The sequence below is a fragment of the Macaca nemestrina genome, chromosome 1, assembly GCF_043159975.1.
Source record: "Macaca nemestrina isolate mMacNem1 chromosome 1, mMacNem.hap1, whole genome shotgun sequence".
NCBI classification, from domain to species: domain Eukaryota; kingdom Metazoa; phylum Chordata; class Mammalia; order Primates; family Cercopithecidae; genus Macaca; species Macaca nemestrina.
The window spans coordinates 32604863-32632640 of record NC_092125.1 but is presented as its reverse complement, the minus strand read 5'-3'; the positions used below and the strand labels follow the sequence as shown (position 1 = coordinate 32632640).

General features: G+C 39.5%; 1 protein-coding gene across 14 annotated transcripts in view; it reads right to left on the bottom strand.

Annotated features, from left to right (window-relative positions):
* The window catches only part of LOC105484451 (RAB GTPase activating protein 1 like), a 796528-nt gene that overhangs the window by 173384 nt on the left and 595366 nt on the right, over positions 1-27778 (bottom strand). For 12 of the 14 annotated variants that reach the window (XR_011607830.1, XM_071069690.1, XM_011746062.3 and 9 more), the window contains one exon: positions 13927-14055. Coding sequence is in view for 12 of the 14 variants with exons in the window: in XM_071069690.1 (XP_070925791.1) it covers positions 13927-14055 (129 nt within the window). In the remaining 2 variants the exon portion in view is untranslated. Of the gene's footprint in view, positions 1-13926; positions 14056-26019; positions 26706-27778 lie in introns of those variants that run through there. The other 2 variants (XM_011746065.2, XM_071069718.1) reach the window with 2 other exon arrangements.

Here is a 27778-nt window from a genome sequence, read left to right as displayed (position 1 = left end):
AAATAGCAAAACCAATAATGAGTATTTAAAAGAGACTATATTAACCACATATACAGTAATGATTTGGGTAGGAAGTGCCTCAGGCTGAGAAAAAAGGCAAAAGGCAGATGTTCTAGATGAAAGAAATAGCTCTCTTCCTCTCACAGGCTGAACAAACAAAATCCCCAAGCCAGAGGGTTTGGCAATGAGAAAAGACTGCCCATTTAATCAAAACTATTAACTACAGCAAGGAATATAATTTCCTCCTTACTAGTTTGTTTGTCTTTAAGTGGAACTTCAGAAGGCTTGACAAACAACAGTTGGAGACATGTGAACAACATTTAAAATATTTCGCTTTTTTTGGTTGCTATGGTCATTTACATGTTGCTTCCACCATTTCAAAAAAAAAATTTTTTTTTAGGAACAGTAGGGGAGAGAGGAGAGAAAAAGGCCCAAGAGTAAAATAAGCAATTTCTCCGGAATATTAATTTGATTTAGATATTTGCAAGGTAAATGGATCTGAGTTGGAGAAATGAAAATATGAATAATTACTCAATAAATCTAATATAATTATATTTTATATTCCCCAGAGTAGAGGCATTGGTATCTGAAACAGTTGTGTTTTAAGTGTTTAGAATACTAAACCCTCAGGATCCAATGGCCCAGCCTTCCTAATGTAACCTATTTGAAACACCTAAGACATTTATTTCTTATTTATTTATTTATTTATTTAGAGGCGGAGTCTTGCTCTGTTGCTCAGGCTGGAGTGCAGTGGCATGATCTCAGCTCACTGTAAACTCCTCTTCCTGGGTTCAAGTGACTCTTCTGCCTCAGCCTCCCAAGTAGCTGGGATTATAGGCATGTGCCACCATGCCCAGCTAATTTTTGTACATATATATATGTACAAAATATATATATACACACATACATATATATATATATGTACAAAATATATATATATATATATATTTTTTTTTTTTTTGAGACGGAGTTTCACTATTTTGCCCAGGCTGGAGCAAAGTGGAACGACCTTGGCACACTGCAACCCCTGCCTTCCGGGTTCAAGAGATTCTCCTGCCTCAGCCTCCCTAGTAGCTGGGATTACAGGCATGTGACACCACACCCAGCTAATTTTTGTATTTTTAGTACAGACAGGGTTTCACCATGTTGGCCAGGCTGGGCTCGAACTCCTGACCTCAGGTGATCCACCCACCTCTGCTTCTCAAAGTGCTACGATTACAGGCGTGAGCCACTGCGCCTGGCCTAAATTTTGTATTTTTAGTAGAGACAGGGTTTCACCATGTTGGTTTCAAATTCCCGACCTCAAGTGATCGGCAAAGTATCCCAAAGTGTTGGGAGGCCAAGGCAAGTATTACAGGCATGAGACACTGTGCCCAGCCAATTCATAATTTATTTTTATGGATACATAATAATTGTACATATTTATGGGGTATATGTGATATTTTGCTCTATGAATGCAATGTATAATGATTACATCAGAGTACTTAGGATATTGATCACCTCAAACATGTATCAATTCTTTTTGTTGGGAACCTTTTGAATCTTCTATTTTGAAGTACACAATAAATTATTGTTAACTGTAGTCACCCTGATGTGCTATTGAATACTACATGTTATTCCTTCTATCAAAGTGTATGTTTGTGTGCCCATTAACCAACCTCTCTTCATTTATTTTTATTGCTGCCTAAAAGAATGAAATTAAATTATTTCCAGTGAGAAGCAACAAGGGTACAGAGGAATGTTTTATTTTCTTCTGTAAATCAGATCCCCAAACACAAACTATGAAGCACACTTTAAATATAATCTTAATATGAATTCAAGTGATATTAAATAAATAATTCAAAGAAATGTGGAATCATGGTAAATGGTTGTGGGAAAATTATTGATTATTGCTGTTCCCAATCCCAACTCTGATAAATATAAATCACAACTACTGGATAAAAGGTATTTGGCAAAACACTTCAGAAAGGTAAACAAAATATGGAAACTCCTATTTAAGAGCATAATCATTAGGTTTTGATCCATTAGAAGACTGCTGGGAGTGAATCAGGTATAGGGAAAAAAGAATACTTAAACTTTTTGAAGAAAAAGAAACTACTAGGTGAGATAGCAATTCTGATGTTCTTTTTGTTGTTAATCATGCATGGAATGCACATAGTTCCAATTTTGGAACATCTATAAAGGCATAATGCTCTATTAATATGGTTTACTATTTCTTTTTCTAAGAAAAGAGTTGACCAAATATAAATCAATGTTTATATCCATTAGTTTATCCATCAAGTTAATTTTAAAATGTATGCATGGCTTTCTTTTTAATGAACTGCCAGAAAATGATTGGCAGAAGTAGGTATAGGGTAGAAATAAAATGGCAGAAGCAAATAAAGGAGACAAATGTGTTCTAGCTCAGGGGTCCCTACTACCAGGCAGCAGACCAGTACTGGTCATTAGGAACCGGGCCACACAGAAAGAGGTGCCTGGTGGGAGAGCAAGCATTACCACCTGAGCTCTGCCTCCTGTCTGATCAGCTCCTATGAGAATAGGAGCACGAATCCTATTGCGAACTGCAGATACAAGGGATCTAGGCTGCTCTCTTTAGGATAATCTAATGCTTTCCCCCTCCACTATGGAAAAATTGTCTTCCACGAAAATGATCCCTGGTGCCAAAAAGGTTGGAGACCACTATTCTAGCTGATTAGGAAGGGCCACAAAAGCTGAGTTTTTTTTTTTTTTTTTTTTTTTTTTTTTTTTTTTGAGGCGGAGTTTCGCTCTGTCTCCCAGGCTGGAGTGCAGTGGCCGGATCTCAGCTCACTGCAAGCTCCGCCTCCCGGGTTTACGCTATTCTCCTGCCTCAGCCTCCCGAGTAGCTGGGACTACAGGCGCCCGCCACCTCGCCCGGCTAGTTTTTTTTTGTATTTTTTAGTAGAGACGGGGTTTCACCATGTTAGCCAGGATGGTCTCGATCTCCTGACCTCGTGATCCGCCCGTCTCGGCCTCCCAAAGTGCTGGGATTACAGGCTTGAGCCACCGCGCCCGGCCAAAAGCTGAGTTTTTTAAATGTGAAAGGTGCCTGATGCCTAAGCATCTGGAACTCTGACCTGTTTCCTCTGCCTGTTATCAACTGTTTCAGAACATGTCCAACATTAACATGTTCCCTGCTCACTGGGAATAAAACAATACCCCAATCTAAGGTGCACTGAGGACTATGAGTGTTAATAGAAGTCTCAAAGGCAAACAGTGGCAAATGCTTTGATATAGAAACTACTTAAATACCAGTTTGTGTTTTTTGAGAGACAGTCTCGTTCTGTTGCCCAGGCTGGAGTGCAGCAGTGTAATCTCCGCTCACCACAACTTCTGCCTCCCGGGTTCAAGCGATTCTCCTCGTCAGCCTCTTGAGTAGCTGGGACTACAGGCATGCACCATCATGCCCAGCTAATTTTTGTATTTTTAGTAGAGACAGGGTTTCACTATGTTGGCCAGGCTGGTCTCCAACTCCTGACCTCGTGATCCACCCACCTTGGCCTCCCAAAGTGCTGGGATTACAGGCGTGAGCCACTGTACCTGGCTTCATTATCAATTTGTTAATTATCACATCTCTGTATCCTATAACATGATAACATTTCTCCAGCAGAAGATTATGACACTTTAAACCTAACAACTCAAATGTGGTTGTCAATATATAGAAGTTTTTATAGAAAAGGAACACAAGATGTGTTTTAATCAAAAATGAACCCTTTCAATGGTGTACATAAAAGCACACATTTTAGATTCAGGAAGTTGACAAAAACTTCTGTAGGACCTCAATGCTAATTCAAAGAAAGCTTCTATTTCAGAGAGTACATTCTTGTTCACATACAGCAACAACAGCCAGCAATAAATAGCAAACGGCATGAAGAAATTAGAGGTAAATTGCTTTTAATGTAATTGTTCTTTACAGTTTTGCTCTACTATGAAAGTTATTTTCAAAAACATTCAAATCCAGTTTCGAATATGGAGGTCTTAGAAGAAAAAATATTAAATTCTAGATAAAGGAATCTACCACTGTCTCATTAAAAACATGATTTGTGAGGGGTACGATCAAATTGTATTTGCAACTTTGGGAAAGTAGAAAATAGTCCAGCACAATATATAGGTAATTGGGCTGGAGCAGAACTTAGAATTTTCTGAGGCAAGTAGGTGATAAGTAACATCTTATCATTGGCAGCCACCTCTCTAGCATGGGGTAGGAAGACAATTTTGGTGTGTGAGAAGATGCCAGGTCAGGATTCTGTTTTTAACCATGAGTGCCCTTCCTCATTCCCTCATTCCCTCATTCCGCCTACCTGCATTGCCTCTGCCATCTTTGTCTATTCCTCCTACAATGCATTTCCAACCCTTAAATCATGTGATCAGAGTAAAATGGTAGTGATGGTGGCAGAATTATTAGGACAAAGAGAAGCAAATCATAGGAGGTGGCTATGAATGCCAAAATAGTAATTGGCCTGTTTTTGCTGCCACTAATTAATCTGAGCTGATCACTGGAAATTATGAGCACAGGGCAGTTTTTTTTTGAGATGGAGTCTCACTCTGTAGCCCAGGCTGGAGTGCAGTGGTGCAATGTCAGTTCACTGCAACCTCCGCCTCCCAGGCTCCAGCAATTCCCATGCCTCAGCCTCCTGAGTAGCTAGGATTATAGGCACGTGCCACCATGCCTGGCAAATTTTTTGTATTTTAGTAGATATGGGGTTTCACCACGTTGGCCAGGCTGCTCTTGAACTCCTGAGCTCAGGTGATCTGCCCGCCTCGGCCTCCCAAAGTGCTAAGATTACAGGTGCGAGTCACCATTCAAGGCCCAGGGCAGTATTACTTTCTAATATCAGAAAGCTCTCTTATAAGAATTTTTGAGAAAAAGATGCTTTTTATCTTGGGTAACCACCAATAAGTGAATTAATCTCCTCTTCCACCATTTTTCCTGAGTCCAATAATTCTTTGCTCCCTTCTCCCAGGCCCTTTTCTTGCAGTCTTTCAGTCCCATCTATCTTCACTCTCTTTTCTATTAATTAGACTCCATTTCCCATCATGTCAACCACTCTCCTGCTACTAGCCTTATCTCCTCAACCCTGTGGTGTACCAGTGTCAGCAACTACCAGCTCAAAAGTGACTCTTAAGATTCAGAAATTGAGTGGGGCAGTTAAGTCATTGGTAGCTTGAAATTTGGCCATGGTGGGTATTCATACCATGGAAATGGGCAAATGCTACAAATCAGGGATACCTCTTTCTCTACTCCCTCTTACTCCCCAACCCAAGATACAGTTTACTAGCACAGCACTGCCCTGGCCCCATGTCCTTCCTTTGTCTCATGTTGGCAAACCTCAACTGCGGTTAAAATAATTGTCTGTCTTCTTCATATATACATTTGGACTACTGAATGTTTCTAGAGAAAATTACAAAACACTGCAGATTTTTGCCACTATGAACTCATAGTCTACAACAATACAGACTAGCTGTTCTTTTGAGTTTTTCCAGTCTAAAAGCTCTTCCATATTTCTCAAAGCTGTCACTTTACTGCATTCCCTTCATTCTAGATCCTGTTTAACAGAAATAATAGAAAACTTCAAATGAAATATCCTCAATTTCTTCCTCACCAAACTACAAATTCACCATTTTCCCCATCCTTCCCTTGCCTATTCCCTCCAGCTTGCAATGAAAGAAAGGTCCATTCTTTTGAGATTAATCCCTTACCTCTTCAGAGTCCTTTTTCTGTTAACATATTTCCCTTTCTTTATTTAATCTTTAACTTTGCTCTTTCTGTGGGCTTTTCCTTCTTATTGGTAGAGGAAGTGGTTTGGTCCTTGGATATCAACCGTCATCATTCTCTGAACTATAGTCATATTGGCCTTCTCCTAGTTTCTACAACTTACTATATTCTCTCCCTCTTCACAGGATTTGCATATGCTGCTTTTCAGTCTGGAATACCTTGTAATCTCAGTTCAAGAATGCATTCCCTAGATCATTGAGTCAAAGTCAGGTTCCTTTGCTCTTTGCTCTCGTATATCTTTATATATCTCTTATGAACATTTATCTCACTCTGTAAGTATACATTTATTAAGGTGATTAAATTAACACTGTGAATTCCATGAGCTCTGAGAGCATATGTGCTTTTGCTCAATCTCATATTTCTGGGGTCTATCTGGTACAATGCCTGGCATATAGTAGGTGCTCAAAGAAGAAATTAAGATTCATTGGACATTTTTTAGCATTAAAGACTCATCTTTCCCATCCTCTAAAAATCCATCTTGGTCTCAATATCCTCTTATATCTCTCTCCTGTACTTACTCATCTGTCTCTCTCTCTCTCTCTCTCTCTCTCTCTCTCTCTCATACTTACTCTCAGGCTTGCTATCTCTCTCTCTTTTTTTTTTTAGAGACAGGCAAGGTCTTGCTTTGTCACCTGGGCTGGAGTGCAATGACACAGTCATAGCTCACCGCAGCCTCCAACTCCTGGGCTCAAGCCATCCTCCCACCTCAGCCACTCGAGTTGCTAGGACTCCAGGCATGTGCCACCATGCCCAGATAATTTTGGGGGGTATTTTTGAGACAGGTCTCACTCTGTCACCCAGACTGGAGTGCAGTGGCATGATCTTAGCTCACTACAACCCACATCTCCCAAGCTCAAAAAATCCTCCCATCTCAGCCTCCTAAGTAGCTGAAACTACAGACACATGTCACCATGCCTGGCTAATTTTTCTTTTTTTTTTCTGGTAGAGATGGGGTTTCGCCATGTTGCCCAGGCTGGTCTTAAACTCCTGGGCTCAAGTGGTCCACCTGTCTCAGCCTCCCAAAGTGCTGGGATTACAGGTGTGAGCCACTGCGCCTGGCCTTTTAAAATATTTTGTAGAGATGGGGTCTCACTTTGTTGACCAGGCTGCTCTCAAACTCCTGACTTCAAGTGATCCTCCTTCCTCGGCCTACCAAAGTGTTGGGATTACAGGTGTGAGCCACTATGCCCAGTCCAATTACTGGTTATCTCTTCCATTTTCCATCCTCTCCCCATACTAACCTTAGAAAAACAGTCTCATCTTCATTTCTCCATTTACTAACCTGCTATTTATTCCTTGAATCATTGGCTTTTATTTGTCATAACTTCACTGAAACTACTTCCATTAAGACCATTGAGGATATCTTTTCATTAAATATTGCACAATAGCCACTTTCTACTTCTCAGTACCTTATACATGACCTCTAGGTACCACCGGCACTTGTTCAACTCCTTCCTTCTTGAAAACAAACACCTTTTCCCTTAGTGTTCACATTCATACTCTTCTGGGTTTCTTCCTGCCTTCTTAGTCTCACCAGCTTCTATTCCCTTGTCTGTATTTTACATGTGAATGCATCTATCCTCCAACCTTCTCTCTGCTCATTGTATATACTCCTCTATGAGAATTCACCCACTCCCATGGTTTCAATGCTGATGACTCTGAAATGTCTACTTTTAGCTCAGATCTCACTTCAGTATCCACCTGCCTATTAGATATTTATATCTACTTGGATATGAGTTGTGGATACGTACCACAAACTTAACATAGTCAAAATTTAACTCATTATCTTTAGTGCTTATAATTTGTTCTCTTGTTTGTTTCCTTTCTCAGTGTGATTTCCACCAAGTTGCTTAAGTAAGAATCCTAAGTGCTATCACTGGCTCTCTTTATCTGCCCTGATGCTCACATCTAATCACTAAAATCTGTTAATTTTATGTCTTGAATGTCTCTGGAATTCATCCATTATTTCTTCAGCCCATTGCAAAAACTCTGGTCTCTTCTCACCTAGATGACTGCAACAGCTCCTGAAATGGTCTGTCACCTATATTGAATCTTAACCCTTTCAATCCATTCCCACACAGCAACCAGAATGACCTTCCTAACAATAACCTGATAATTTATGTCTCTTATTTTAAATCCTTCAGTGCTTGTCACTCCCCTCAGGATAAAATCCAAATTGTTTACCATGGTTTAGAAGGCTCTGCACAAGCTGGCTGGCTCCTGCTTACCTCTTTAGTCTTTTCTCTATCTATTCCCCTAACTCCCTCTCCCTCCTTGCATCCTACTCTCCAGTCATGACCTACATTCAGGTCTTGGGCAACTCCATATTTTTTTACCTATGGGCTTCTGCATATTCTCTGCATGAAACATCCTTCTCCCTGCCTTGGTACACTCCTTAACTCCTAATAATCTTTCAGGTTTCATTTTAACTGTTACTTCCTCTGAAAAGTCTTCTTGGCATAGTTCCTGGGACACAACAGGCACTCAATAAATAACTTTTCTTTCCTAATTTTCTTCTTTTAGGTTAATGTCAGATTTTGCATTTTAATTTTGCTCAAATTATTTTTACTAATAAAACACAAGTGAAATAAGCTAACATATTTTAAAATGCTCTATTATAAAGCTCTACCAACAGAAAATTTGGGATGATTGTGCTTAAGAACTTTGCTACTAGTGAAGTCCATTGTAAATATGGTACTTGGAACATTATTCCAAATAAAAATCAACTTTAAAAATAAAAAAGACTGGACTGAGTGCAGTGGCTCATGCCTGTAATCCGAGCACTTTGGGAGGCCAAGGTGGGTGGATCACGAGGTCAGGAGATTGAGACTATCCTGGCCAACATGGTGAAACCCCGTCTCTACTAAAACACAAAAAGTTAGCCAGGCATGATGGCATGCACCTGTAGTCCCAGCTACTCGGGAGGCTGGGCAGGGGAATCGCTTGAACTGGGGAGGTGAAGGTTGTAGTGAGCAGAGATCGTGCCATTGCACTCTAGCCTGGTGACACAGCAAGACTCCGTCTCAAAAAAAAAAAGACTTGTTTCTTAACCTTCGGAGAATAATTTTCAGGAAAAGTTTGCATGGCCATAGAGCTAAGCTACATATGCATCTATCTGAGCTGTAAGGAGGCATAAAATACTGAATCACAAACAACCATCAAATACCTGACAGTTTCTGACCAACAGGAATGGTAATTTCATCAATTCAACCTCATACAATATAAATGGTATTGAATAAAAATATGTAGAAAACAGGTAATCAGATCAAGAATTATGAAGATTATGTGTATATGCCCTTGATAAAGCTATGTATTATGAGGCCTGGTGCGGTGGTTCACGCCTGTAATCCCAACACTTTGGGAGGCCAAGGAGGGCGGATCACCAGAGGTCGGGAGTATGAGACCAGCCTGACCAACATGGAAAAACCCCATCTCTACTAAAAATACAACATTATCCAGGCGTGGTGGCACATGCCTGTAATCCCAGCTACTCGGGAAGCTGAAGCAGGAGAATCACTTGAACCCATGAGGCGGAGGTTGCAGCGAGCCGAGATGGCGCCATTGCATTACAGCCTGGGCAACAAGAGCGAAACTCCGTCTCAAAAAAAAAAAAAAAAAAAAAAAAAGGCTATATATTATGTTACCAAGAAAAACAAAATGCTCATACGTTCATACAAAGAAATTCAAATTTCTGGTAATTCAGAGTCTCTGAAGCCAAAACCCAAATTTAAGAAGCTCTGCAATGATAGAATTTTTAACTATAAGGCAAAAATCAAATTATGATATTTAATACAAACTGACTCCCTGGGAAAGTACAGGATATTCATATTAGGCACTTTAAGCATCTTTTATTTAGGTCTTGATTTCAATATTGAAAGTAACCAAATGACTATTCAAAGTAAAGCCTGATGGGTCAATATGTTTTCTGATTTTAGCCTAGTTGAAACCATAGGAACAGAAGGGTATTAGAATAACCTGGAATCACATTAGTTAAATTACCAGTTTAGAAGCTATTGAAAATGTTCCTGATACTTAATGTCATGCAAGTTTTAGAAAAATAAAATTATTTATCCAATCTAATGTGCTTTATTAACAAATCTTGTTGGTACATTCACAGAAATAAACCACATACAGAGCTAACAAGTTATTTTTTGCTTGCAACTGCTGCACTATTTTAAAGTCAGTTTCAGTTTCACTGAAATCACTGGTTACAGTTCCTTAAAATTAAAGGAAAGTGATTATTTTGGGGAGTAATTCAATGGGAACATGTCCATTCAAAAAAGATACAACTATATATAACACCAACTTTGCAAACAATTTTAAAATTTTAAAAACGTGATTACTTTTGGCAGAAATTCTATCTTTAATCTTAAACAGGCTATGGATAAGGAGTTTCTTGCCTATTCCATGCCTGCAGTCACCTTTGTCCATGAATGCTTTGTCTAACATATAAGTCTCAGTCTGTAAGTCCATCATCTCCTAAAAGTTCCAACTGCCAGCACAAGCTGCTGTAATGATGGCATGATGACTCACATCCTTATCCACACATGCACTTCCATTATTTATTGTAACACCTCATCGTCTACAGCCTCTCATGGGTTGTGGTAGATCAGAATGGGGAACGGGGAGGTGGTAGGAATGGTGGGACAGGTCTTGGTGTTTTTTCAAAGCTACAAGCTATTGTAAAATCGATTTAGTGGGTTGTGGTCAGCCTTTTGGTTTGGGGATTTTCTTGGGATCTGGGGAGAAGTTTAAAATAGAATAGAATACAATACAATAGGCTGGGCAATGGTGGCTCACACCTGTAATCCCAGCACATTGGGAGGCTGAGGTGATGGATTACTTGGGGTCAGGAGTTCGAGACCAGCCTGGCCGACATGGTGAAACCCTGTCTCTACTAAAAATACAAATATAGCCGGGTGTGGTGGCATATGCCTGCAGTCCCAGCTACTCAGGAGGCTGAGGCAGAAGAATTGCTTGAACCTGGGAGGTTGCAGTGAGCAGAGATTGCGCCACTGCACTCCAGCCTGGGCAACAGAATGAGACTCCATCTCGAAAAAAAAAAAAAGGAAATACAATATAATAGAACAAAAACCATCAGAGTGCCTCAGTGTAAGGGTAAGTATCTCTTCAGTTATGTTTGTATATAAGTACGTACATAGAGTCACAGTCTTGACATAAAAGCAACCAAAATCTAGGTCTTGGTTTAAAGACAATTTTAGACCTTTGGATTGGAGACCCACATTCTAGTCCCAGCACAATTCCAGCCCAATACTGGACTACTCGTGTCTTCCTTCTTTCAGTTTCACCTCATATCTGCCTCACAATCATTCACTCTACAATTGTATGTTATAAATGAAATGGTGTCCTGTGGATACCGTCTTAAATACCCAAGAAAAAGGCATTCTCCTTAGATAATGCAAAGAAAACCCTACAAAAAAACTATTAAAACATAGTAAATTATTAAACATTTTAAATTATTGAAACCATATTAAAAGCTTTAAAAATATTCATATTTCCCTACTCATGTCCAAAAACATTTATTCTGGTTGTACCCAGCACTTCCCTTCCAGGAACAGTCCATTTGGATTATATTTTGAACTTGTTTTCTAACATTTTATGCTTCTCCATCTCTCAGATCCCATGTTTCTGGACTGATAATAACTAGCCACCTCCAGGAACTTCATAAATTATGTTGGAGAAAAAATTTTTCCCTATACATTTCATGTTTTTCAATTGTTTTCCTGTTTTTTTTTTTTTTTTTTTTTTTTTTTTTGTCCTCAGTGACTTGCCAATGCTCTGAGATTTCCCTTAAAAACCTTTAACTTTTCACCTTACCTATACCTCTTATTTCTCCACTCTTATATTCTTAGAAATAAATATTTTATTTTAAAGGATGCCTACAGCATTGACCCAATTTACAATACTTCTCTCTGGCATCTCCAAAACAATCAGTTGGCTGAAGCCTACCTTTCAAATTCACCACCCACAAAATTCAGTCAAAGGCATCATGCCCACTAGAACATACTTTCTTTTTTTTATTTTTTTTTGAGATGGAGTCTCGCTCTGTCGCCCAGACTGGAGCACAGTGGCCAGATCTCAGCTCACTGCAAGCTCCGCCTCCCGGGTTCATGCCATTCTCCTGCCTCAGCCTCCTGAGTAGCGGGGACTACAGGTGCCCGCCACCTCGCCCGGCTAATTTTTTGTATTTTTAGTAGAGACGGGGTTTCACCGTGTTAGCCAGGATAGTCTCGATCTCCTGACCTCATGATCCGCCCGTCTTGGCCTCCCAAAGTGCTGGGATTACAGGCTTGAGCCACCGCACCCAGCCTAGAATATACTTTCAAAGTTACAAATAAATGTGGTTTAGACTTTGGCCAAATAAAACAACCAGTGGTGAAGGCTTTCAAGAGTTTTCATTTCAGAATGAAAACTTCAGAAATCCATCTTTCTTACGATAGCTTTGGAAAATGATCTCTTTGAATATAAAGCTCACTTGAAAGACAAAATAATTTTTTTCTGCCCAGTTACTTACTTTCAGTGTTGAACTGTACTTTTTAACATTTATAATTTGCTTTAAATTCAAAATAATTGTGTTACACAAAAAAATGTTACAGTGGCTCTGGTGCCTAAAAGAAGTCTGGTCAAAGTACCTTTGAAGTAATATGCTTAATACACTGATGGTGACTCTTATCTCCTAGTTGCGTAGTTCAAAATTTGTGCAATCATTTTAACTCTTCTTTTCTTCTCACACTCACATTTAATATATCATGAAATCTTTTTGGTTCTCTTTCAAAAATACCCAGGTTCCAACCATTTCCATCTCCACTCCATCTCCATCTCTGTCTCCACTGTTAACACCCTGGTTCAGTCTATCATCTCTCAAGAGGATTACTCCAAAATCTCCTGTCTGATGTCCCTACCTCTCTTACCTTCCTATGGTTGTTTTTAACAAAATAGCCATTGTGATCCTTTAAAAATCTCAGACAGATCATATCACTGCTCCACTAAAAACCCTGCAAGAGCTCCCTGCTTTGCTCAAAGTAAAGCCTAAATGCTTACAATGGTCTACATTTTCTGGCTCTTTGTGAGCATTCCTACTACTCCCATTTCACTGACTTCACTCCAGCTGCACTGACCTTGCTGTTCCTCAAGCCCACCCAGGCATGAGACAGTCTCTGGGCCTTTCAACTGGCTGTTGCCTCTGCCTAGAAAGCTTTTCCCCGGGACATCTCCATGACTAATCTTTCATCTCCTTTGTTGACTCAGTGAGGTCCATGCTGACTATCTAAAAACAATCATAACCTTTGCTCCCCCACCAATCCAATTTCCCTTTATCTTCTCCTACTCTTTTTTTTTCACAGCTGTTTATCACCTTCTAACATGTTAAATAAATAATACATTTATTATGTTGCTTATTTTCTGTTTCCTTCTGCAAGAATGTAAAGTCCCTAAGACCAGGATCTCTGTTTGTTTAGGAAAACAATTTATATTTATGTTATGGTTGGGTAAAAAGATACCTTGGCATATTGTAGAGGTATAAGAATTAGCATCAGTAAATTGGTTCCAAATATTTTAAGAATGCTCTCTCACCTTAATACTACAACTTTCTGGAAAGAGTTTTCAATTTCAAATTGATTTATAAAATGTGTTTAGTTTTATCAGACATGTGACAATGTATCCAGAGATATTTGGCAGGTGTGGGATGGGAATGGGCACATCAAGACTCAAATTTTCCAAGTCCCTTAGAGAAATGAAAGCATTGCCTAAGAAATCTTTTCTTGCTTTGTCCTAAATAATCTTAAAACAGATGGCAAAAGCTAAATACTAAGTCTGCTTCCATGGAAACCACTATCACAGCAGCCCACTCTAGAGCCCCACCTATGAGATAAATGTTTGTCTTCCTATTGTTATAATCTAAGCCTGCCAACTTTCACTCTAAGTCCTACTAGAAAGTACAGCTACTATACACATATTAGCCTGGCAAACACATCTGGGAGAAACCAGTTCATACACAATCTAACCTTAAACATAATCAAACCTTGCAACATATAAAAATTTTTTTACATAATTTGCTGTATTATTCTGAACTCATATTTTACCTTTATTATATAAAAACTCATGTGTCTTACTTTAATATTGCAAGCCTGCTCCATCAGTCTTCTTGCATTTTCCTCTGCCCTGTATCTCTTTGGAAGCTGAACTCTAAAGAACTTTAAAGCACCTTCAAAATCAGCCTGCAGAAGGTCTTCCTTTGAAGTCTGCAAAATAATAATCAAGAATCATCATTACATTTCATCCTGCTTTGAGGACAAATATATTTCAAAAATAATTTATATTTTCTTGAATATACTTTTATAGTTAAGATCTAAGTTAATTCAAACATTTTAAGAAGATATTTCTAACATTTCAATATTTAGATGATACTGCTATCAGCTGAAATAAATCACCATAAATCATAGAAGCAATCTAAGAGTTAATTAACAAACTAACATACTGAATTTATATTAGCTGAAAATTAGAATGATGGTTTCTGGCAAAGCTTATCATGTTATAGTTCTGAGAAAAGAATAAATCTAAAAAAGGAAAAGAAACTGAACTCAAGGACTAATCTGTGACTTCAGCTCAATGAACATTTTAAGGATATTATTAAAAAGCTGGCTGAAGACATAGAAAATATAATCAAAATACATCAGAATTACACAATAAATACCTAATGGGAAGATGGCTTTTCAACTAATGACAGCAGCAGTTCAAGTGAAAAGAATAGGAAATTGATCCCATACCTTGAAGAAGGCTACGAAAAAGTAAATGAAACAAAACACCTAACTACTGAACTCTTATGAAAACTATTGTTTACCAAATTTACTACTTCAAAAAATAAAAAAAAACTTGGAAATAAATATATCTGTGTGCAGAAAAAAGACTAAAAAGAAAACAAAATGTTTATCTGTAAAGTGGAATCATGGGTTACCATTTATTTTTACTTTTCTTGAGACAGGGTCTCCTTCTGTTGCCCAGGTGGGAGTGCATAGTGCAATCATGGCTCCCTGCAACCTCAACCTCCCAGGCTCAAGTGATCCTCCCGCCTCAGCCTCCTGAGTAGATGGAACTACAGGCACACACCACCACACCTAGCTACTTGTAATTTTTTTTTTTATAGAGATGGGGGTCTCACTCTGTTTCCCAAGCTGATAACTCCTGGCCTCAGGGTATCTTCCCACCTCAGCCTCCCAAAGTGCTGGGATTACAGGCGTGGGTCACTGCACCCTGCAGGTTATTTTTTTCATTATATTTTGTTATACTTTCTGTATAACGCTTTTATAATAAGAAAGACAATAAATATTTTAATAAACAGCTATAAACAACTTTCACAAACACTGTGATACATATAGATTTAGGAAGATCAGTATATAGAAGCCAAAAACAAATTAGATGTTTTACAGTTAGTAATTAATAGTCAAAAACTTCAACAATTAAAAAAAGCACCCAGAAATCACATAACTATATGCTATGTCAAAATATTACTTTATTTAAATTTAAATGTAAAGCTGATTAAAGACTGCACTGAAAAAGTAGGCAGCAGGCCAGAGAAATTCCTGATTGTAACAGGGTCTCAGTTTTCGTCATCACCACCCTGGTCCAAGTCATTATCATGACTAGCAAGACATGTAGTCCAATCTTAGCAACATCTTGTAATCTACATTTTGGCTCCAATATAAGATCTGAGTGAAACCTTCTCTGAGCACTTAAATTCTTCCTCCCAGCCCATTCCCCACTAATTCACTTTCCAGTTTTACATCTGTTCCCCTTCTTCCCCTCTCTGTCTGTCTTTTTCACTGCTATATCCACAGCAACAAGAACAATGACCAGAATATAGGAGGCACTCAATTAAAATTTGTAACAGAATAAATGAATGAAATCTACTTTCATCTCTCTTTTGCTACAGTTTGCTTCCCTTTTCCCCTGCCCTTTAAACAGAAATGTGAAAGAAAAGAACATATTCACACCAGACAGTTTCACAAAAGTCCCCAAATTAGTAATCAAACAATGGAGCTAGGCTAACAGTAGTAATGAAAAAACAAAAAACTCCAGTATATCTCAGATTTCTCTTTCCTCATAAATATACAGATGCGATAGCAACAAGTAGTGGAGAATGCTTAGCATGCTCTCAACTCACCTTAACTTAGTTGGAAAAGGCAGTTACTGGAAACAACTTCAGTCTGAAGAGAGCCTTTCTAACTAAAATACCAATTGCTGAATTATGGGGGAAAGCATCCAGCTACCAATTCTACCAGACATACCACACATCCCTAGCCTTCCTTTTTCATATATAATACCAGTGCTGATGATTAGCTCTCTGGTAACGGTTTGGACAATTCCAGACAAACTGCTTCCAGGGTTTGTAGAGAAACAGGATTAACCCTTTCTTCACTACTGAAAGTCCTCTGAAGGCACCTCTTCTATTTTTAGTGCAATTAACCTCTAGTTACCTGGAAACAGATGCCCCAAAATGGTGATGGGCAATCTCTTCTCTGCAGACAGTAGCACAGTTATCTAATTTTCTAATATTGCCAAGGCCTAATTTCAAATCCAGCCTTTTAGCACACACAAAGGCAGATAGATAGGGATCAAGAATGAGGAATCCTATGTTCTCACACACTGGACCTCTGGTCAAGCAGGGATGGCCATGTAGGCAGAGATGCTGCTTGGGAGAGGCTAATAGTCTCAGGGAGGGTACAGCAATGAGGTTCCCACCAGGGTGGGGCTGAAGCCCAACTCAGCTTGAGTCTCTGGACACAAGAAGCCAGAGTTCCCTGTGGCTGTCCTTTCCTAGACATTGCTGGTGTTGATATTCCTGCATATCACATGGATCGCCCAGCTCAGTTAAGCTCAAGAAGAGAGATCTGGCAACCATGGGGCACGGAGGCTCAAGTACACAAAGGTGTGAAAACTGCATCTTATTCAATTTGCTAACCTCGGCCTCTGGAGTACTTGACACATTAAAGGTACTCAAGGTTGCAAAGAATGTAATAAATTCATTTTAATTTCAATTTTGGCAAACTTGCAGTGCTATGTAAGTTTTCCCATTTTAAAAATGGGAATATCTTTAATCACAAGTATTTGAGAATGAGGCCATGCTGGGTGGCTCACACTCATAATCCCAGCACTTTGGGAGGCTGAGGCAGGTGGATCACTTGAGGTCAGGGGTTCGAGACCAGCCTGACCAATACAGTGAAACTCCATCTCTACTAAAAATATAAAACAAAATTAGCCAGGCGTGGTGGCTCATGCCTGTAATCCCAGCTATCTGGGAGGCTGAGGCAGGAGAATCACTTGAACCCAAGAGGTGGAGGTTGCAGAGAGCCGAGATTGCGCCATTGCATTCCAGCCTGGGCAACAAGAGTGAAACTCTGTCTCAAACACACACACACACACACACACACACACACACAAAAGTACTTGAGAATGAAATAATTTAAGGCATAAGAACGCATCTTTTGAGCTCCAAAAGAAATATAAGGGGTGATAGTATCTGTGTTGCTCAAACATGCTCAAAAATAGATATCTTAGTGGCTAAAAGCAGTACCTTGCTCTCACTGATTTTTTGTTTGTTTGTTTGTTTTTTGTTTTTTGAGACAGGGCCTCGATTTGTTGCCCAGGCTGGAGTACAGTGGTGCAATATAGCTCACTGCAGCCTCAAACTCCTGAGCTCAAGAGACCTTCCTGCCTTAGGCTCCTGAGTAGCTAGGACTACATGCGTGTGCCACCATGCCAGCTATGTATTAATATATATTTTTTTGGCTGGGCGCAGTGGCTCATGCCTGTAATCCCAGGACTTTGGGAGGCTGAGATGGGCGGATCACGATGTCAGGAGATCAAGACCATCCTGGCTAACACAGTGAAACCCCATCTCTACTAAAAATACAAAAAAAAAATTAGCCAAGTATGGTGGCAGGCACCTGTAGTCCCAGCTACTCGGGAGGCTGAGACAGAATGGCATGATCCCAGGAGGTGGAGCGTGCAGCGAGCCGAGATCACACCATGGCACTCCAGCCTGGACGATAGAGCGAGACTCCATCTCAAAAAGAAAAAAAAATAATTTTTTTTTGGTTGTTGTTTTGTTTTGTTTTTGGTAGAGATGGGGGTCTCGCTATGTTGCACAGGCTGATCTCAAACTCCTGGCCTTAAGCAGTCCTCCCACCTAGGCCTCCCAAAGTGTTGGGAATACAGATGTGAACCGCTGTGCCTGGCCTCATTGATATTTTTAATTCCATAAAGTGGGCAGTCTAAATTGCAAGAACTTGTATTCTTCTTATGCGCTACAATACACCTAATTTCATTGTGAATGAAAACAAAAACGCCGGTAAGCAAAAAACACATAAAACAAAAACCTTGCTTGCCAGTATTCTAGAAGACAACCTGTAGTTAGTCCTACTTTGATTCTAATGGGTTTTTTCCTCCAATTTTCTATCTTTGAGAGACTTCCATAATCATTAAGTATCACCTCAAATGCCTTTGTAATGCCATAAGCAGATTATAAGCTTACAGAGATAACTCTCCATTTGCTGACAACTGTATCTAAAAGGTTTTTCCCTCTACAATCCAGGGACAGACACTTCTTGTTCTGCAAAGATTTGGATGTTTCACTAAGAACTTATCAAAAGTCGTTTGGCTTTTTTTTTTTTAAAGAATACTTTTTCAATCATAAATCGTACATATGTATGTGTATTGTCCACATGGTGTGGTCACGCAATTTTTCTTGATTACATATTCATGGCCCAAAATAAAAATTTTTTTAAAAGCCTAACATAAGGTCTGACTACAGAGATAAACATAATTAATATTTTATTACATTATTTATAGTCCTTTCCCCCATCATTACATACATATCTTACACATATTTAACAAAATTTGAATCATCCTGTACATATTATTTTGTTAAATATATGTGCTTTACAGACCGGGTACAGTGGCTCACACCTGTAATCCCAGCATTTTGGGAGGCCAAGGCGGGTGGATCACTTTGAGGTCAGGAGTTCGAGACCAGACTGGTCAACATGGTGAAGCCCTATATTTACTAAAAATACAAAAATTAGCTGGGCGTGATGGCACGTGCCTGTAATCCCAGCTACTCTGGAGGCTGAGGCAGGAGGATTGCTTGAACCCAGGACATGGAGGCTGCAGTGAGCTGATATTGCACCACTGCACTCCGGCCTAGGTGACAGAGTGAGACTCTGTCTCAAAATAAATAAATAAATAAGCTTTATGAATGTCAAGCATTAATGTAATGTTGTTAGTCTAAAATATAAGTAGCAGTGCTGTTTATGAAAATAAAACATGGCTTCAACCAGGGTTCCAGAACCAGTTCTCACCATCCTACCATCCTAGTACTACTATCTCACCATCCTAGTACTAATTATTGTTATTATTGTTGTTACTCTTTTAGAGACAGGGTCTTGCTCTGTCATCCAGTCTGGAGTGCAGTAACACAATCAGAGCTCACTAGAGCCTCAAACTCCTGGGCTTAAGCAATCCTCCTGCATCAGCCTTCCTAGCAGCTTGGACTGCAGGCATGCACCACCACACCTGGCAAATTTGTTTTTTTTTGTTTGTTTGTCTGTTTTACAGATGGGGTCTTGCTATGTTGCCCAGACTGGTTTTTAACTCCTGGTCTCAAGCCATTCTCCTGCCTCAGCCTTCCTAGTAGCTATGATTACAGGAGTGAGTTACCACGCCTGCACACATACTAATTATTAATGAGCTGGCTATGCAGATAATTAGTGCTTATAATTGAGTTTATAATTGTAGGAATACTAAGCCCTTACCCTGACAATGAAGAGGCTTAACGCATGATCTTGTGATCGTAAGATCTATGCTTTAAAAATGTACCCCTAAAAGGCAAACTAATACTTCGAAAGCCAAACCAAGTACTCAAAATAGGTTGTGCTGGCTTCTGGTTTACAATTATACATCTGTGCTCACTGTACAAAATCCTTTCAGGCTAGAAAAACTGACTTAAACTGGAAAGGCTGTTCTTCAACTGGGAAATTCTTAGAGCTTTTCTATTTTGCTTTCAGAACAATGGCGAGGGAAGAGTAAAATAATGAAAACGCAACTCCTTTCCCAACATTAGTTAAGTAATGTTAGCCAGAAGATAATATGAATAGGATTTAGACAATTTGAATAAGCAAAGGCATGTTTTCTTCCCTTGGAAATAAAGAAAATAACTCTACCAGCTTTTACATAAGAACTAACAGGCCGGGTGCGGTGGCTCACACCTATAATCCCAGCACTTTGGGAATCCAAGGAGAGTGAATCACTTGAGGTCAGGTGTTTGAAACCAGCCTGATCAACATGGCAAAAACCCCATCTCTACTGATAATATAAAAATTAGCTGGGCGTGGTGGCACATGCTTGTAGTCCCAGCTACTTGGGAGGCTGAGGCAGGAGAATTGCACGAACCCAGGAGGTGGAGGCTGCAGTGAGCCGATATCACACCACTGCACTTCAGCCTGGGCAACAGAGTGAGACTTTGGCTCCAAAAATAAAATAAAATAAAGTAAGAACTAATAAAGGATAACTTTTTGAAATTAGTGGCTCTACTAAACAACCATCTTTTTGCTCCCTGAGCTTTCTGACAAATCCTTTTAAATATTATGAACCATGTTTACCAATTACATTTCAAAGGTGACATTACTTCTTTCTTCATTTGAATAGAACTATATAAAAAGATAAAAGTAAAGTCATTTAAACAAGTCCTACTTCTTTTTCCTTTCAAGTAGGTAGGAAGAAATACCCAGAGGGAAAGGTAAGTAGAATGTTAATGTAAGTATCCTTTGCACTTACCCCAGTGATATGAATTAAGCAAATTGCCTGGCACACAATAGATATCGACATAAATTTGTTCCATGAATTTATTAAGGCTCCACTTAAAGCATATCCAGTATTCAAAAGTCAAGATGTATAAAATGGAAATTACGGAATATATTTAGGACTTATTTTTATATAAAAATTGATTTTTAGATTTTTGGGGGGTATCAGAAGTATACATGGCAACTTCTGCATTTGGGTTTTTAACTTCTGTTATAAGTTGTAATCTCTCTTTTTTTTTTTGAGACGGAGTCTCGCTGTGTCTCCCAGGCTGGAGTGCAGTGGCGTGATCTCGGCTCACTGCAAGCTCCGACTCCCGGGTTCACGCCATTCTCCTGCCTCAGCCTCCCAAGTAGCTGAGACTACAGGCGCCCGCCACCACGCCCGGCTAGTTTTTTTGTATTTTTAGTAGAGATGGGGTTTCACCATGTTAGCCAGGATAGTCTCGATCTCCTGACCTCGTGATCCACCCGCCTCGGCCTCCCAAAGTGCTGGGATTACAGGCTTGAGCCACCGCACCCGGCTGTAATCTCTCTTTAAAGAGCAATCCTTGCAGTTGTTAACAACAGAGGTAAAAGGGGAAGACATAATTCTCCTCTGCTCTTTCATCCTTCCTTAAAATTAATGTTTTAAGAAAGTCCACAAAGTTAAAAACAAACAAGATTGCGATGCAATTTATCAGCATAAGAAATCTGATCAAAACAAAACCTTAAAATGGCTACTAAAAGGGACAGCTAGATCATTTGCGTATGTATAATCAACCCTCCTTCGATTCACTGTGGAAAATGAGTAGCTGTATTCAAACTCTAGCTAACACTAATTTTAACATATAATGGTCTGATAACTTCTTATGGCATATAAGTAGCAAAAATTAAAAATCCAGAGGGAGGCCAGGCATGGTGGCTCACACCTATAATCCCAACACTTTGGAAGGCCAAGCTGGAGAGACCGCTTGAGCTCAGGAGTTTTAGAGCAGCCTTGGCAAGAATTTCCCAGGTGAAGAACAGCCTTTCAAGTTTTGTAGAGATGAGATGAAACCTCATCTCTACAAAAAATACAAAAATTAGCCAGGCATGGTGGGGGGCGCCTGTAGTCCCAGCTACTCAGGAGGCTGAGGTGGGAGGATTGCCTGAGACTGGGAGGTGGGGCTTGCAGTGAGCCAAAAATCACACCACTGCACTCCAGCCTGGGTGACTGAGACCCTATCTCAAAAAAAAAAAAAAAAGAAAAGAAAAGAAAAAATCCAGAGGGAAAAGGGGAGATTCTGAACACGAGTAAAGTCAAAGTTTCTCCTCCTTCTCCAAATATCACACACTTACAGAGTATGGACTCTGGCCACATGCCACTGCTGATACCATTTTCAATGTGTTTTTCCCACTGAAAAATTCAGTGCAAGAGTATCACATTTTAAGGTGATATTTATTTATTTATTTATTTTGAGATGGAATCTCATTCTGTCACCCAGATTGGAGTGCAGTGGTGAAATCTCGGCTTACTGCAACTTCAACCTTCTAGGTTCAAGTGATTCTCTTGCCTCAGCCTCCCAGAGTAGCTGTGATTACAGGCGCCCACCCCCACACCTGACTAATTTTTGTATTTTTAGGAGATGGGGTTTTGTCATGTTGGCCAGGCTGGTCTTGAACTCCTGACCTCAGGTGATCCGCCCACCTCAGCCTCCCAAAAAGTGCTGGGATTACAGGAGTGAGGCATTGCGCCTGGCCTGATTTTTTTTTTTTTGAAAGAGGTAAGGTGGGTGGAAATAGTTCCACTGTTTGAGTATTAGCTCCAGATGCTTCTATTCCAAACTTCTCTCTATTCTTGAATAAATCTTTCTTTAAGGGCCTCTAATAAGCAGCAGATTCTAGGTTTGATTCTTTTAGGGGACTATTTGAAAAAAAAAAATTCTAACTGTGATTCTATTTCTTATCTTCACTATCTTTACCCTAAATGGCTTGTTTTTCCTTTAGTTACGGTATCTAACAGAATTTTTATTCAGGTAAAAATTTCTGGAGCTCTGAGAATCATTTGAAAGTACAGGCTTTAGAAAAGGTAAATACCACTTAGCTGATGTCTAGGATATTTGCATCTCCTGTTTCAGTATTTTAATTTCACAAAAAAAAAAAAAAAAAAAAAAAAAAACATGTTTGGTGAATCTACGTACAGAATTTAGGCCTTGTGGTAATATCTAAAATGAGATGCTTATACCTGATTAATTAAAGGAAAATTGTCCTTTACTGGGTGTACCTTTGAAGGGTAACAAGCAAAAATTCCAAATGTGCATCCTCTATTATATCAGTAACCTTCTTAACTGAAGGTTACAGAAGCCTAGAGTTCTAGTAGTTTGATGATCCCTCTGTGAATCAGGGAACAATAAGTAATAAGGCTCAGAGCCCAAATCCACAACACTGTCTTGGTAAATCTTCATTTATTTGATTTTTTAAAAAATGACTTGTTTTATAATGAAAAAAAAATACTGGGGTCTTAAAAGTAAAATAAAATACTTGTATGTACTTAATCCACAAGCATTCATGTTTAAAACATGACTAAAAAGGTAAAGAGATATTTTAACTTTAGTACTTTCTCTTGACTAGAAATGAAAAGATTGCAAAACCACATGTAGCAGGATTCCTCTTAGGACTGCCCTGTGCAGATTAGCCATTGATCCCACATTATTAGCTAGTTCAATAACACAAGGCTGAACAACTTCCCCCTGGTACACATGCTAAACTTTGAGCAGTAACTTACTGAACAGCAGATCCTAACTCACAGCCATATTGCTAATTAAAGAACTTGTAATTTCCAAAAATGTAGAGTATCCTGGTATTACCAATAATTTTTCAAGTGCAACGGTGTAAAACAAAGCCAGAGATTTTCAAGTAGCCCCAAAGATAAATCAGCATATGCTTTTCTTTTTCTTTTTCTGTTTGCGATGGAGTTTAGCTATTGTTGCCCAGGCTGGAGTGCAATGGTGCGATCTTGGCTCACCACAACCTCTGCCTCCCAGATTCAAGCAATTCTCCTGTCTCAGCCTCCCGAGTAGCTGGGACTATAGGCGTGCACCACCACGCCCAGTTAATTTTGTATTTTTAGTAGAGATGGGGTTTCTCCATGTTGGTCAGGCTGGTCTCAAACTCCCAAACTCAGGTGATCTGCCTGCCTTGGCCTCCCAAAGTGCTGGGAATACAGGCATGAGCCACTGTGTCTGGCCTAGCATACACTTTTCACACATAATGCAAGTGGCATTATTACTTAGGCTCTAACTGATAGAGCCTAAGTAATGTCTCAAGACCACCTGAGAGATGTGCTACTTCAGATGCCTAATTTGGCAACCAAACAGAGTTGGTACAATTGCAACACACAGATATACATCACCTCCGAAGATCTCAAGCTTGAGAGCCCAACTCCCTATGGATTTTATTGCTAATTAATTTTTTCAAACTAGAGGCAGTTTAAATTCATCCCTAATGCAGAGTTGAATACGCAAAATATTCTTAATTACCAATTTATGTTTTCCTTCAAAACACTGAAAATGTAAATGCCAAAGAGAGGTGGTACCAAATTACTGGAAGGTTACCATTGAAAGCCTTTGAGCCGGGCGCGGTGGCTCAAGCCTGTAATCCCAGCACTTTGGGAGGCCGAGACGGGCGGATCACGAGGTCAGGAGTTCGAGACCATCCTGGCTAACACGGTGAAACCCCGTCTCTACTAAAAAATACAAAAAACTAGCCGGGCGAGGTGGCGGGCGCCTGTAGTCCCGGCTACTCGGGAGGCTGAGGCAGGAGAATGGCGTAAAAACCTGGGAGGCAGAGCTTGCAGTGAGCTGAGATCCGGCCACTGCACTCCAGCCTGGGCGACACAGCGAGACTCCGTCTCAAAAAAAAAAAAAAAAAAAAAAAAAAAAGCCTTTGAGTCACAAAGTTGAGTGGTATTTAGGATGCAGAAATATATTAGACCAATCCTGATTCCTCAGAGATGTAGAGAATTTGTTGAAATATAGTTTAGCATTTCACAATATCAAAACTCCTGAAATAAAATGCTTATTTCACTTACAAAAATAAAAATAATAATAATAAAAACCCTTTCTAACAGAATCATGAATCCTTAGTTTTCTCCTTTATTAAGAAAAAGATGGGGTTCACGGAAATAATGACCTCACCTGGACATTAAAACACATGTCTTCAGCTCTTTTTATTTCTTATTTAAATGACAAACCAATTGTATTTCTCAGAAATACCCCCCCTATAATTGTATGCCAGTCATTGCATCAAACTTTGTTTTGCAATGACAAATAGACTTTCCTTAGGATGGGAAATTTTTTATTTACATGACTACCTAACATGTCTGTTATGATTGTACAGAAGAAATTATACTTGCATGTAAATACATACATAAAGACTGAACTAGTAATTGTAAAGATAAGTATAAATAGAGATGAACTATAGTGAAGGGAGATATGTGAGAGAAAAGAGTTAAATTCAGTCATGTAAATACTGTACTGAAAAGACTTTAATATGAGAGAACCATAATGAGGAAATAGTCTAAAATGGTATTAAACTCCATTCTATAAAACAGACAAGGCTAAATTATTCTTATTCCATTACCACATAATGGTATAGGACTACTGTAAACCAATTACCTTATGGAATAGTTGCTAGATATAGTTCTCAAGCCTGCAACAGTGATTGTGGGTATTTAATTTTAACCCTTGGTAGGAAAGGAGGAAAGGTGATTTTTCTCTTATTCAGGAAACCAAATAACAAGCAAGTCAGACTTCCCAGATTCACAGCACAGAAGCCAGCAGCTTTAAGCTGTTTCACAGATAAACAGTTCAATCATTCTAGGAGACAAACCTACAATTTCCTACCAAAGTATTTTTAGGTGGTAAAATTCTCTATCAGAAAACAAAACAAAACAACAATCAAATTGGCAATCAAATGGGGAGGTTAGAAAGCAAACCACAAGCAGTCTAGATAAGTTGCTATGTCTGTTGTAAAATTTAACCCTTTGGAGATACAAATAACAGAATGCCTACATCAAGCACTTGGGTATTCTGCTTTATTGCTGAGCCTAGCCAGGCAGAAAACCATTTTTTTGCTGCCACAGAAATAATGCCACTAATGTGACCCTGGGCTCTGAGAAAAGAGCCATGATTTCCTCTAACCAATTAAGGGGTGGTGTGGACCAGGCTCCAAATGAGCTGCACAGCAGTGGTCACTCAGCACTTCCTTCTCGGCAGAATGGGGAGAAGGAGAAGAAAACCAGAGACCACAAGCCTCTTTCAGAGATACAAGGAATTTTCACAGAGGAAAGCAGATTCCCTACAAATGAAGTTCAATGAAAAACAATCTCACCGCCAGAAGCCGAGGCACAAACAGACGATGCCCCATCCCCAGAAGTTCCAGCACTCGACACGCATACTCATTCACCAGCTTGCTCCTCTCGTCGTGCATGTCCTGGGACTTTTTGACAGGAGGTGTGAGCTTAGCAGCTGGGGCTGGGCAGGGCACCCCTTCTTCCATGAGCACTAAGTAGGTATCCAGAATGAGAAAGATGGATCTCTTATCCACAATTTTAAGAACTGCGGTGGGAGGGGAGCCAGGTTTAGGTCTCCCTGGGAGGATATACAAGCCAGTCTGTGGTGGGAATTGTCAGCTACTGTCTCCACAAGAAAAACATTTTGGCTAAATTATCCACTGCGAGAACCCCAAAGTAGACTGGAAAATGAAAATGAAATCAAGTACTGATCTAAATAAAAAACGGCAAAAGCAATCGAATGCAAGAAAATGGCCAAGAGTGATGCAGGAGAGTTCAGATACATGTGAAAAAACGGACAAGCTGCTTAGAAGGGTCTAGCATGTGAGAATGTGTGAGTGTGTGTATGTGTGTGCGAGAAAGGGTGTGTGTGTGTCTATGTGTGAGAAGAAGCAGCAGCAGTAGCCAGGAAGCCAGGGCAGTTGTGAAGCTGCAAGGAGAAAAGGATGAGCTCATTGCAATCCCGATTCGTGACAAGCAGCGCTGTTGTTGCTGCTGCTGCTGCTACTGCTGCTGCTGCTGCTGCTGCTGCCTCTCGCTGTGAATCAGTAATGAAGGGGTAGGAAAGGAAGGGGAGGGAAGAGGAGGAGGTAGGTGAATGAGCATGCAGAGTGTGTCTCAGGGGAGAATGCTGTAATAAGAAGCCAATGGCGAGCCATTGGACAGATGCGCTTCCCCCTCTCAGTCTACCTTCAATCAGTGTTAGTCTGACAGCTTATGCTGTTGAATCCTAAGCCACAGAGAGATGAACTAGCTTTTTCTAACATGTGATGCCCACAGAAAAAAATCAGACAGCCAGTCATCTGAACGGCTGACCTTTATTCACTCTTGCTTTCTAACAACAAGAACAGATCTTGTATTTAAAGTGGGATGTTCCAATCCTTATTAGATGACTGAAACTGCTACAGAAGAGAGGTATTGGGGTGAACTGATAGAGTATGGACAGAAGAGCGAAAGACCAAGCATCCAAGAAATGACACACCCTCAAGTTGAAGTGTTTATGCAATAATAATGACTTTTTGTAATGCAAATACAAGAAGCATCTCAGGATTCTGGGAAGGCTGACCATAATTAAAAGGAAGATTTTTTGTAAACAAGCAATATGATAAATAATAAAAACCTACCACATATTAAGAGTATACATTTAAAGAACTATTAAAATTGAAATTCTTAAAGCAAAAATAACTTCTGTATGCCACAGACCTTGACAAACACTCAGCTAATAGTTGAAAACATGTTCTGATAATCTCTGATCAAATTAATCCTTCCCCAGTAATAATATAAAAATTATCCATAGTTCAAAATTTTGCAGTCTTAGTGCTAATGTGTTATATTAATTTACTTGTGAATAAATAATCAGTTGTAGCCAAATGAAGGCAAAATGACAAAATCACCGTAGGGACAGTCTCTTAACTTTATCCTAACAATTAACTAATCCATATTCAGCATCTTGATTCTGTGGTTCTGTAGTTGCTCTCTTAAGTACCAGGTTGGTTTCTCCATAAAAATTATAGCATGGTACAAAGAGAAACAAGGCTAAGAGAGCCAGAGCATGTATTTTGTGAGTCTTAGTTTTCT